At 44.0% G+C, this 13,656-nt stretch overlaps 1 protein-coding gene across 1 annotated transcript in view; it reads right to left on the bottom strand.

The window, feature by feature from the left end:
* Nucleotides 1-380: 380 nt before the first annotated feature.
* The window catches only part of SH3GL3 (SH3 domain containing GRB2 like 3, endophilin A3), a gene marked incomplete at its 5' end in the record, with an annotated part of 149,625 nt that continues 136,349 nt past the window's right edge, over nt 381-13,656 (bottom strand). The window contains one exon of the mRNA XM_081230120.1: nt 381-680. Coding sequence (XP_081086246.1) covers nt 475-680 — 206 coding nt within the window. The 3' untranslated portion in view covers nt 381-474. The remainder of the gene's footprint in view (nt 681-13,656) is intronic.

A 13,656-nucleotide genomic window follows, 5' to 3' on the forward strand; every position in this document is an offset into this window, starting at 1 on the left:
AACCAAGGCCTTTTTGCCAACACAGTGTGACATGTTTATTGGGCTATTCACAAGTCAGCTAAAACACCATGAAGGGAAAAGACTGGATGCCATCAGTAATGTCAGGAAACAAAATATTTAGCAGTTCTTAGTTTCAAGTGTCGCATTCCATCACAGCTTGAGGAATATGGGCAATTCACTAACAAAACTGCAGTGGGTGCCATTTATTTTTAGCGACAAGAAGCACATACATTTATTTAACCAATGACTTTTAGGACAGTCAGCAAAAAAAAAAAAAAGGTATTTTCATGTAGCTAAGACAAGAAAATCATTTATACAAACTAAATGGATACAAAATACATTATAAAGAGAACACACATAAAAAAGTCATTAAGCTGGTCAAAGAGCAAGAATGCCATAGAACACCACACTGAGAGAACACTGGTGTGAATTCATTTCCGTTATGAAAGTACGTCCAAAGTTTGAGTTACACATTTACTGAGGTAAAGGCACAATCACTTCCACGTAATTAATGGGGAAGAATCCAGATTCCCCATGGAGAACTCCTTCATACCAGTTTTCATCTATCTGATTGGTTAATGTAATGATATCCCCTTCTTTAAATCCTAGTTCTCCTTGGTTTTCTGGCTCAAACTCATAGAGGCCACGACAGCAGGGCTGGTCCATGGGAATGTGAGAACCTGTCCGCATCACATGGAGACAAAAAGCACAGGTTAACATGACAAATCACCCAGGGAGCATTGCAAAGGTGGAGAGTTGCAGAGACCATGACAGCAGGCCCCTGCCTTCCTTCCCAGGACAAGGCCGGCTCAACCCACCTCACAGGTGCTGTACTTGTGGCCTCTGCCCTCCTCAGCTCTCCCAGCTGCCCTAGATGACCTCCTGGGCCCATGGCTTTTCTCATCAGTTCTCCCAGCCAGAGAATTCAGGCCCAGGCCCTGTCCTTGAAGCAGCTCCTTAGCTCTGCCTGGAGCCCAAGGGAGGTGCAGAATTCCAAGGCCCAACCCCTGCCCTCAGGGAGCTCATAGTTTCTTTCTGGAGACTGGAAAACACACGGGAAACATTTAAAAAACAAAGATGAGGTACTGTATCACCTATAGCTCAGAGAAGAAGGAAACAGGAAAGGCCTGGGTGGTCAGGGACATTTTCCTAGAGCTGGTGACCAGGAGCTGGAACATGGCAGGGCGTGAGACTGGAGAGGGATGAGGAGAATCTCTACAGACCAGCCTGCAGTCTTGGGATTGTTGTACTAAGCCAGAAGTTCTCAGAATAACATTTTTTAAATAATTGCTTTTTAATTTCAAAACTAAAACTAAACACGGTAAAAAGAGAGAAAAGACATGCAAAATTGAGAAAAGTTAGCTGTAAACCACTAATGAAGAGGTAACCAATGTTAAATTAACATTATGGCATAGAAGCTTCCAGATATCTTTATGAATATGTTTGTGTATGTATTTACATATAGCTCTTTTCATAAAAGAATTCCTATATATATTACTGTGAACCTCTTTCCAGGTTACATTTAATTACTGACCAGTTGTCAACTGTTATCAGTATAACATAATTTCTTTAACCAATCTCCTATTATAGGATATTTAAAGGTCTTCCTTTCTTCCCTTTCCTCCCATCCTTCCCTCCTTCCTTCTTTCCTTTCTTTCTTTCTTCCTTCCTCTTTCTTTCTCTCTCTTCCATTCTCCATCCCTTCCTTTTCATTTTCCTGTTTGTTTTCTCTTGGCTTTCATTGATAACTCTTTGAAAAATATCCTAATGTATGTGTATTTACAAATATGTACATTTAATTCCTGATGGTAAACGTCTAGAAGGAAATTGGCTGTTCATAGACATAAGTTTTTCCAAGACTTTCAAAATTTACTATCAATGTATTTTTTCTATGATTTTTTTGTCTTAAAAGTACTAGGAGCCCCTAATATATTATACACATTTATACAATAAATATTAACCTTATATCTGTCATGTTTGATACAAGCAGTATTCCCAGCTTATTATCCGTTTCTTTTTTTTTTCTTTTATTTTGTTTTTGGAGTGTGTACTGGGGATGGGGCAGGGATGGGGGTTTCTGTTTTATTTTGGCATACATGCAGAAATTTTACACAACATAAGCAGTCAAACTGATGAAACTTTTCATTCATGGTTTCCCTTCTACAATTATATATGAATATTCAACTAAATTTATCCGAGTAATTTTTTAAATTAATTTTTAATGTTGAAAATGTTTTCTTTCAACCCGTTTGGATTTTTGCAAATAAAGGTATTATTTGCTTTTAATAATGTTTAAGCAGTTATCACAACACGATTTATTAAATAACCCATTCTTCTCCACTGATTTGAAATACTACTTTTATCTTTATCAATATCATACATTTAATTATCATGTGCACTTGGATCTATTTTAGGATCTTCTACTTTGCTCCACTGATCTGTTTCAGTAACTGTACTGTGCACACTATTTTAAATATTGTAGCTTTGAAGTAAAGGTTAGTAATTAGTAAAGCACGTTCCTCATTATTACTCTTCTACAGGCATATGTTGGAGATACTGCAGGTTTCGTTCCAGACCACCGCAATAAAGCAAACATCTCAATAAAGCAAGTCACCCAAATTTTTTGGTTTCCCAGTGCATATAAAAGTTATGTTTATACTAAACTGTAGTGTGTTAAGTGTGCAGTAGCATTTTGTCTAAAAAAACAATGTGTATACCTTAATTTAAAAATACTTTATTGCTAAAAAATGCTAACCATCATCTGAGCCTTCAGTGAGTCCTAATCTTTTTGCTGGTGGAGGGTCTTGCCTCGATGTTGGTGGCTGCTGACTGGTCAGGGTGGTGGCTGCTGAAGGCTGGGAGGCTGTGACAACTTCTTTTTTTTTTTTTTTTTTTTTTTTGCTGTACGCGGGCCTCTCACTGCTGTGGCCTCTCCCGTTGCGGAGCACAGGCTCCGGACACACAGGCTCCGCGGCCATGGCTCGCGGGCCCAGCCGCTCCGCGGCACGTGGGATCTTCCGGGATCGGGGCGCGAACCCGTGTCCCCTGCATCGGCAGGCGGACTCTCAACCACTGCGCCACCAGGGAAGCCCCCATGTGACAACTTCTTAAAATAAGACAACAGCGAAGTTTGCTGCATCAGTTGACTCTTCCTTTCACAAATGTTTTCTCTGTAGCAGGCAATGCTATTGGATAGCATTTTACCCACAGTAGAACTTCTGTCAAAATTGGAGTCAATCCTCTCAAACTCTGCTGCTGCTTTATCAACTAAGTTTTATAATATTCTAAATCTTTTATTGTCATTTCAACAGCCTTCACAGCATCTTCATCAGGAGTAGATTCCATCTCAAGAAACCAGAAACCACTTTCTTTGCTCATCCATAAGAAGCAACTCCTCATCTGTTAAAGTTTTATCATGAGATTGCAGTAATTCAGTCACATCTTCAGGCTCCACTTCTAATTCTAGTTCTCTTGCTATTTCCACCACATCTGCAATTACTTCCTCCTCTGAAGTCTTGAACCCCTCAAAGTCATTCGTGAGAGCTGGAATCAACTTCTTCTGATAATGTTGATATTTTGACCTCTTCCCATGAATCATGAATGTTCTTAATGGCATCTAGAATGATGCCATTCTGAGAATCCCTCTCAGAAGGTTTTCAATTTACTTTGCGCAGATCCATCAGAGGAATCACTATCTGTGGCAGCCATAGTCTTACAAAATGTGTTCTTAAATAATAAGACTTGAAAGTTGAAACTACTCCTTGATCCATGAGCTGCAGAATGGATGTTGTGTTAACAGGCATGAAAACAACACTGATCTCATTGTACATCTCCATTTGAGCTCTTGGGTGACTGGGTGCATTGTCAATGAACAGTAATATTTTGAAAGGAATCATTTATTCTGAGCAGTAGGTCTCAACAGTGGGCTTAAAATATTCAGTCAACCATGTTGTAAACAGATGTGCTGTCATCCAGGCTTTGCTGTTCCATTTCTAGAGCACAGGCAGAGTAGATTTAGTATAATTCTGAAGGGATTTAAGATTTTCAGAATGGTAAGTGAGCTCTGGCTTCAACTGAAAGTCACCAGCAGCATTAGCCCCTACCAGTAGAGTCAACCTGTCCTTTGAAGCCAGGCATTGACTTCTCCTCTCTAGCTATGAAAGTCCGAGATGGCACCTTCCAATAGAAAGCCATTTCATCTACATTGAAGATCTGTTGTTTAGTGTAACCACCTTCATTAACGATCTTAGCTTGATCTTCTGGATAACCTGCTGCAGCTTCTACATCAGCACTTGCTGCTTCCCCTTGCACTTTTACATCACGGAGGCAGCTTCTTTCCTTAAACCACATGAACAACTTCTGCTAGCTTCAGACGTTTCTTCTGCAGCTTTCTCACCTCAGCCTTCACAGAATTGAAAAGAGTTAGGACCTTGCTCTGGATTAGGCTTTGGCTTAAGGGAATGTTGTGGCTGGTTTGATCTTCTCTCCAGATCACTGAAACTTTCTCCATATCAGCAATAAAGCTGTTTCACTTTCTTATCATTTGTGTGTTCACTGGAGTAGCACTTTTAATTTCCTTCAAGAACTTTTCCTTTGCATTCACATCTTGGCTCCTGTTTGGTGCAAGAGGCCTAGATTTTCACCTATCCTGGCTTTCGACATGCCTTCCTCACTAAGCTTAAGCAATTCTAGCTTTTGATTTAAAATAAGACGTGCGACCCTTCCTTTCACTTGAACACTCAGAGGCGATTGTAGGGTTATTAATTGGCCTAACTTCAATATTGTTGTGTCTTGGGGAATAGGGAGGGTGAGGAGAGGGAGAGAGATGGAGGAGTGGCAGGTTGGTGGAGCAGTCAGAACACAGACGTTTTTCAAGTTCATCACCTTACATGGGCACAATTTGTGTCCCCCCACAAACAATTACAATAATAACATCAAAGATCACACATCACACATCACCACAACAAATACAATAATAACGAAAAAGTTTGAATTATTGTGAGAATTACCCAAATGTAACCCAGAAACACAAAGTGAGCAGACACTGTTGGAAAAATGGTGTCCATAGACTTGCTCGATACAGGGTTGCCACAAACCTTCAATTTGTAAAGAATGCAATATCTGCAAAGTGCAATAAACAAGGTATGCCTGTATTTAAAAATTTCCTATTCCCACAAAATCATTCAACTAGGTAAATTTTAGTATCAATGTATTGAGTTACCCTCATCTTGACTTTAACTGGATCATATTTTTTGAGTAATAATAAGATTAATGTTACAAGATTATTTTTAAATGAATGATCATTGCATGCCTTGAGGAAGCCACACTTGTTTATGTGTTGTACATTTATCCTACGTCTAGACTGGGTTTGTTACTATTTTACATTTTTACCTCTGTATTTTAAAATGAAATTACTTCCTTTTTATATTCTGGTCATGTTTTGGTATAAGTGCATTTATAAAATAAATTAAACTCTTTTCTCTATTCTCTAAAATATTCAAACTTGAAGACTTGATTTTAAAATGCCCCTAATTATCTAGGCCTATGGATTTCTGAAGACAGAAGGCTTTCCAGGATAGCTTATGATAGTGGCTTAGTGTGTCTGGGAAGGACATATGGTCACCCCAGTCCAGTTCCCTACAGATCCTAAAGGGGACATGTGGCCCCAGTGGTTCCCATGGTTCCATGCAGAGGAGCCAAAGGTGAGAGCATGGGCAGGAGCTGAGGGGCTGCCCTGGCCAAGTGAGGTGATGCCCCTCGCAGAGGGGGTGGAGAGCAAGGACCACCGGTGAGTTCAGAGGGAGACGTGATTGTCCCAGTCAAGATGGAGGTAGAAGGAAGCTGAACCCCACCCCAGGAAAACCACACACTGCATCCACATGAGGCCACCACATGGACAGAGGCCACCACCAGTGGACAGAACAGGCCATCCAGGAGGAGACCAGGGAAGCCTGCACACCACAATAGCAGACACTCGTTCCTCCTTACATCACCCGAGCAGAGTGAGGTCTGCAAAGCGGGGAAGGCAGCACCCCAGAGCTAGACCAGGCCAGTTTCACGGGTTTTGGCCTTTAAGAGGAGGGCTTAATCCTTTCCCATGATTGAAATAACTGCACACGTGTGACCTCTGCCATCCTATGTTTTCCATTTCTATTTCCTTTTTCTATTATTATGAAACATTCTTATTTCTCTCCCTGTCCAGACTTCAACTGAGAGTTGAAACAAGTTCTTCTAGAGATTGTGTTCCTTCCTCACCAAGTCTTTTCCATCCAAGTAAAGAGAGAAGATAGATTTGGGTTGGTCAAATGAGAAGCCCCTTTGTCCTGGGGAAGGGCCGGGAGGTGGCAGCAAAATCACCATGCAGCACCCCTTTCTCTGGGGGCAGTCCTCCCTCGGTGCCACCCCACTGCTAAGCTTCTGCGGACACTGTCCACCCCACGTGGGAGTGAGAGCCAACCCCCCGCTGGCATAAGGAGCGTTTCCCACCTACTGCCTTCCTGCTGCAGTGGTTCTCAACCTGGTGGCACATTAAAACGCCCACTGCCCAGGCTGACCCCAGACCAATTAAATCAGTAGCTCTGGCAATGGGACCCAGACAAGGGGGAAAGTTAAAAAAATTTCTCAGGTGTTTCCAATTTCCAAAGGAAGTTGCGAACCACCAGACTCACGGTCCTCTTTCCCTCCACTTCCTTTGACCAGAGCCCAGGAGTGTTAAGGAGCTCGTGGGGAAAGGGAAGAGCGTGGTGGCGGGTCGGCCGGGTGGGGGGAGGTTCTTCTTCCTCTGCAGGTGGGAAGCTCCTTCCCCGGTGGTGCTTCCAGGCAGCTCAGCATTTTAAAATCTGGGCCCCCTGCACTATTATCTCTAGAATCTACCTGATGTTTCTGGCATGTAGATGGCTCCTTCCATGACAGACGCCCCCATCCCACCCCAAGTCTGTATATTCCTCTTGTCATAATGATGGTAATTGGGAAGTAGAAGGATTTAAATAGGGGGCCCAGTTCATGATCTTGAATATGAACAGAATAACCTTCAATGATTTCAAAACATTGGGGAATTGTGCGTTTCCAAGCAGAACTTTCCATTTTCCTTTAGAAATACAGCTCCTTTCTGGGTGGGCAGGGGGGCTGGGAGCTGGGCACTGAAACCCTGCAGCAATTCAAGCCTCTGAGTCAAAGTCAATTTTATTAATGAATAACTGTTTCCATGTGGTCTATTAAAATGATTAGTATTCTTTTATCATTTCTCCCACTGTCAGTTTTTAACAGAGATGGAGTCAGGTGCCAAAGTACATGGTGGTCTTGGGAAGCATTTCCTTGAACACAAAATGTCAATGCTAGAAGGGTCTTTGGTGGTCTTCAGTGAACCCTCCTCTTTTTGAAGAAGAGGTCACAGCAGCCTGGCCCCAGAGCTAATGGCAAAGGCAGAAAGAGACACCAGGGCTCCAGACCCCAGCCCATGACCTACCCTCCTGATGTCACCTCCTATGTGATCTATGCCACTGCTAAGGGTTGCCAAGAAATTTCACAGGCTATCACACTGACTACAGGGCTAATTGTGTGTGTGTGTGTGTGTGTGTGTGTGTGTGTGTATTTTCCCCTCCCATTTACTTTGTAAGCTACCTACAATGACTAAAATAAATACTAAATGGCAGGCATGCACTTATCCCAACCGTCACCTATGTGTGCATACATGTGCAACCCCTGCACACATGCACTGAACAGATCGGGGGTAAGACACATCACTCACTTCTCACTTCATTTATTCCAGGCGAGGGACCATTGCCACACTGCAATTTGATTTCCTAAGAGCTGGGAAGTGACCAAGCACTCACATCACACTCCATCAGCAAATGAACCCAAAACATGGCATCTCTCCTGAGACCCCTGAGTGGAAAGCCCCTGGGCAAGAGTTCCCTGACTCAGGTAATAAGACACGAGCACCGGGCTCTCCCCCATCTCTGCGCTGCGTCCCCTCCACCCACTGAACACAGTTCTCAACAGTGCAGGCACCAGGCAGATCCACACCCACCAGAGCTTGGTCTGGCTGTCCTGAACTACACCCTCAGCAGGACAATATTCTGCAATATCGTCCAATGCATTTGTCACGCTGGGTCGTTTTTGCCGTCTGGGGCCCTCAACCCAAGTGGCCGTGGCTGCCCTTACTTTAGGGAGAAGGTGGAACCTGCACACGAGCAATCAATGTTTAGCTGGTAAATTCCAAAATAATGCCATTTCAGTTGTGAAATGGTCTGAACGCCAAGGCTTTCAGGCTTTCATGCCAGAGCCAGGTAGGCTTTTATGAGATTTGAGAAGCGCGGGGGCGGGGAGACTTCTGCTTCCAAGGAAGCAGAGCTTGAAGAACTCCAGAGCATAGAGGTTTGTATTACAAGCTGTGGGGAGGGAAGGGCTGTTTCCTGCCACCCAGAGAAGAGATAGGAGCTCTTTCTGGAGTCAGGGAGGAGGCCTGGTGAGAGAAGAGGGCAGGGAAGAAGGCTGAACTGCTCCCTGGATTCCACCCTGGGTGGGGGGTCTTAGCCCCACTTCCCACTGGAACCGTGGGGGAAGGCAGGCCCCCAAAGTGCTCTAGACTTGGGGGCACTGAGCACAGTGGAAATGGTGGGTGGTATAATTAAAGAGAGAGGGCGTCTGAGGGGGCCACCCTTGGCTCCCCACGAACTGTGAACATGTGTCAAGTCCCGGCAGGAAGTGAGGAAGTGCTGCAGGGGCAGCTGGACCAGAGATGGCCTGGGGGTGGGTACACAGGCTCCGAATGCAGAGATCCAGCAACCCAGAGGCAGAGACTCAGGCCCCGGACCCAGGCCTGGACCTGGAGTGACAAGTTATCTCAGCTGTGGAAGCAGTTAAGACCCCGACACGCTTCCCCACCTGCCACTGTGATGTTGCCTAAACTCCCCCTGCACCCAGGTAACACCTCGGGGTACAGAAGGAGGTAGGAGAGAACCTTGGAGGAAAACCAATAGTCCTTGCAGGAAATTTCAACCGAATGACTAGATTTAAATCCTGAATTGACAAAGCAATAAATGGATAGTCTGCACTTTCTATTGGAAGAGACTGCATTACCTTGAAATGGCAAGATTACATTTTTTTCCACCATTAGAAGAAATGGAAAAAAAATTTTTTTTTTTTTTTTTTTGGCCAACAGTAGAAATGGAAAAAAGATTAAGTTGTTTCCGCCATCAGTCTAAACGGAGGCTCATAAGCAAGTTCAGTTAAAAAGAAAGAAAGTTTGTGCCCATTTGCGTGATGGTGTGTGAATTTTCCCTCTCCACAAAAGACAAGTCAGTGTCACCACGGATGGAACCCAAAAGTGCAGGCAGAAAAGGTGACATGTCCTCAGTGGGACCTTTTCAAACTGGACTAGGCACAAACGTGGGCGAGGTGCCTGAGTGCCCAGCTTCCCTGGATCAGAAGCCGCACCTCTGCCCAGATCTTCCCGTAATAAAGGAGGGGTCCTACCCAGCACCCCATCTTTGTTGAACACCCACTCCCCCTTCCCCTTGGGTCTTGCTCCACCACCTCCATCTCTATGCTTTCTCGTGCTTGGTAGTTGGCACCTGAAACTGCTGAGAATTTGTGCACGTGAGCTCCTGGCAGCCGAAACCCCAACCCAGTCTTCCTTGTTAAGGCACTAAAACAAAGATTATTTTAACAGCGAAAAGGGAGTGTCTCTGTTAAATATTTATTATTCAAGCTCTGTTCCACCCCATTTGGGGGAAGAAAAAAAAAAGAGAGACCTTACCACAAGAATTGTAAGGTGGCCGGTCAGTCAGTACTACATCAGCAACACATAATAGGTCAGGAAACCCTAAAAGAAATTTCAATTCCCTCTTGGCAATAATGTGGACCGGCTTCTAACAATATTGGGCCCCCTCTTGTTTTAACAGCAGGAAAATTCTTTGGATGCCCTTCCCCCAACCCCGCCTTTTGTTTCCCAAAGTCCCTGCTGCCAAGGGCTACTCACGTGTACAGAATTGCTGGGCACACTTTATTCTGGTAGCGATAGCCCCACAGTGAATTAATTCTGCAGTCCCAGTCAGCTATAGGGATGAAATACTAACCCTCCGTTTTTCAGTGAACACCATGTGCCAGGACAATATTCTAAGTGCCTGTTAGCAGATTTAATTCTCAGAGAAACCCTTTGATGAGGTACCATTATTTCCCCCAATTTGATGGATGGAGAAACCTAGGTTCAAAGCAATTAAGCAGCAGGGCTGATATCTGACCTCCATCTAGGTCCAGAGTCTGTGTTCTTGATCGCCACTTCATGCATCCACTCTGAAAATTGTTGGCTGGTGAGTTTATGCCCACTCAGTTTCTGAGCCAACCCCAGCCAAGGGGATGGTCCATCACCTAGGTTGGAAAGAGCCTGTGGGTCCTCAGCTGGGCAGGCTCCGGGAGTTCCCGTGCCTTGGGATGCTCTTTATTTTTTTTTTTTGAGAAAAATATTGTTTAAAATCTTTTTTAATGAGGTATAATATATACAGATAAGTGCGCATATCATAAGTGCATAGTTTAATGAATTTTCACAAACTGAAACATCTGTGCAGCTAGCATCAAGATCAAGAAATAAAATTTTAGTAGCATCTTAGAGCTCAGTCATGTTCTTTCCTCCAATCAGTACTCCCCCAAAGGTAATCACTAGCCTGACTCCTAATGCTATACATTAGTTATGTCTGTTTTTTGAGTTTTATGTTAATGGAATCATACAGTATGCATTCTGGTGTCTCATTTGTTTCACTCAACGTTATGTCTGTGTGGAGTGTGACTAAGTTCTTCATCTTGTTTAATTTTGTGTGTGTGTGTGTGTGTATCTTTTTGATGTATATAACAATACAGTTCAGTATTAGATCCATATAATCTATAAATAAAGACAACATTTTGGGGGGATGTGTGAGGAATGCTCTTTAGCAGCATCCTCCACCTAAATCCTTCTCTGATCCTGGAAGGCCTGCCCACAGCCCAGCTCACCCTGCCAATCACTTGAGGGATGTCCTTCAGGTACTTATTCTCTGTGCTGCTTCAAAGTGAGCAACTCAGGCTTCAATCAAAAAAATAATAATAACCAAACAAAAACAGGTGTCTACTCCAGGTGGTGGACGAGACACTAGAGTGGAGGTGGCATCAGCTAAGGCTGGCGTTTCTGCAGCCCGGCCATCTTCTGTGCTCCCTCCCTCTCTCTCTCTGCCATGTGCCAGGACCTGGGAGCCTGTTCTCCAAGGCTGTGTTTCTCATCCTGACTTTGAAGGAGATAAAGGTGGAGGTAGGAGTGGTCCGTGGGGCAGGGGACATCCTTCTCTCCGTAGCACTAAAAATCACAGCTCTTTTGCTGTACTTGAACTTGGCTAATTTCCAGATCACCAAAGGAGCCCACTGTACTCTCTTCTTCTCTGCTGGCCCTGACTTTGTGGATTTCATTACCTGGAAGCATTTGGTCAGAGCATCCCAACTGAAAGGCAAGCTACAACCCCCACTCCTATTTTTTGGGTTGGGGTGGGGAAGGGGCTGGAGAGAGAAGGAAAATTCACACAACTGCTGTCCGCATGAGTGCCTATCAGGGTACAAGGTATGGAGTCTACGGAAGCTACTGACCTGAGGAGGGCTCTTTGTCTTTTAGTAAATGCCCCAGACGGCTGTGCCTTTTGAGTTTTTGTTCCTGCTTTTTATAGTTTTTCTCTTGCCTCCCTTGTAGTCAGGCTGCGACCTGTCACTTTTTCCTGCCGACAGTGGGCCTTCCGAAAGCAGTCCCCCAGGCCTTTCTAATCTGCTGCTTCCAGTCTGCTGTAGGCTGGGAAATCAGATAACCAATTATGTAACATTAACAGCTGCTGTGTCGTGGGCTCTTGCTCTGTAGCAAGCACCGCGCGTGCCCAGCACCTCTTATTTATGTGATCTAATTTAATCCTTAGAATAACCCTATGCAGTTGGGGTGATACTTCCTGTTCTTTTGATGACAGAATTTTGACCCAGAGGTGAGAGCTGGGATTTGGCCCTTCCTCTGACTCCAAAGCCCACTTAACAGTAAGGCAGGTGACACCTATCTTGGCTGGGTGAGCTTGTTTTCTGCTCACTTCCTGGTCTCAAGTCTGGAATGCAGAGGTATTTCCATGACTTCTGCTACCCAGGGGCAGTTAAGGAACAGAGAGGAAGGTACCTGAGAACAGGTGGAATCGGCAGTCACCCTGAGACTTACTATACCTGTACCATCTAACTAGAGAGTTCATCTCTTAACGTGTTGGGGCAAAAACACTAACTTGGAACTTTCGAGTCTATTTCTGGTTCACACTCATTCTCAAACACCGAGTGTGCACTCTGGGCCAGGCACCACACCGAACTTATTAGACACCATCTCTCTTGAATTAGAACGAGCATATCTGGTTCAAGTTCCCTTCAAAAGGTGTCATTTTTTTTTTTCCGATCTACAATCTCAAGCTCTTGCAGCAAAAATTTTTTTGAATTTAACACTTTTCCTTGAGCTGACCCAGACAAAGAATTGGTATATAACTCTGATAAATAGCACAAAACCCATTTTGTTCAACATCTGTAAGTACTATTTTTGTCCATTTGGGAAGAACATATGGGACAGAAACTTCAGATCCCTGGGTTCTAGCTCTGGGTTAGGTCACCTCTGGGCCCTGATTTCCTTACCTGAAAATTTTAAGTATTAATCTATGGTTAATGCTATGGACTGAATGCTTGTGTCCCCTCAATATTCAGATGTTGAAGTCCTAATCCCCAAAGTGGTGGTATTTGGAGGTGGGGACTTTGGGAGGTGACAAGGTCATGAGGGTGGAGCCCTCATGAATGGGGTTAGTGCCACCCTGTGTACAGACACAACGAGAAGACCGCCACCTGCAAACCAGGAAGAGGGCCCTCACCGGACACCGAATCTGCCGGCACCTTGATCTTGAACTTCCCAGACTTCAAAACTGTGAGAAATAAATGTTTGTTGTTTTAAGGCCCTCAGTCTAGTATTCATTATAGCAGTTCAAGCCAAGACAGTTAAGTAATAAACTAGTAAGTAAAGTCTAGTAAAACTCTATGAACTACCTTTCTAGAAATAAGAACTCTGTATTTATCCTTAGGAGATGTGATTTATGAAAATGACTTGTCAATGGAACTCAAGCTTAATCATTACAATCTATAAAAATAAGCATGTGTAATTTGTTTTTACCTTAATACCAATCCTCCACCACTTACACAGGTTATATGAGATGGGTTTAACTAGTAAAGTTTGTGCCCACCCCCCTTACAAAGCTTTCCCTTGTGTACGGAGATGACTTTTGCAGATTTCTCAGAAGCCTCGGCCCATTTACTTAACAAAGTTTCCTGGGAGGTGACTCCTCAACTACAGCCAGGTCCAGTGCTTGTGGGTTGCCTTTGCCACTCTGAACTAAGGAAAAAGGGAAAACAAATGACAGCCTTAATCAGAGGTGGCTTCCTGGCCACTGGCATGGGGATCAGCTTGCAGATGGTGTTTTGCTTGGCCTGCTCCTTGCTTTCTTTGTACAGTGTGGATTAGCTGACAATATTTTAAAAATAAGGAGATTGCACATAAATATATGATTTCTGGCTTCTCTTGGAAAATCATAAAGGCTGGCTATCCTAGGTCCACATTCTCAGGCAACAAGCAGCTGC

Source organism: Mesoplodon bidens (assembly GCF_964165515.1).
Source record: "Mesoplodon bidens genome assembly, chromosome: 3".
In the NCBI taxonomy this organism is placed as follows: domain Eukaryota; kingdom Metazoa; phylum Chordata; class Mammalia; order Artiodactyla; family Ziphiidae; genus Mesoplodon; species Mesoplodon bidens.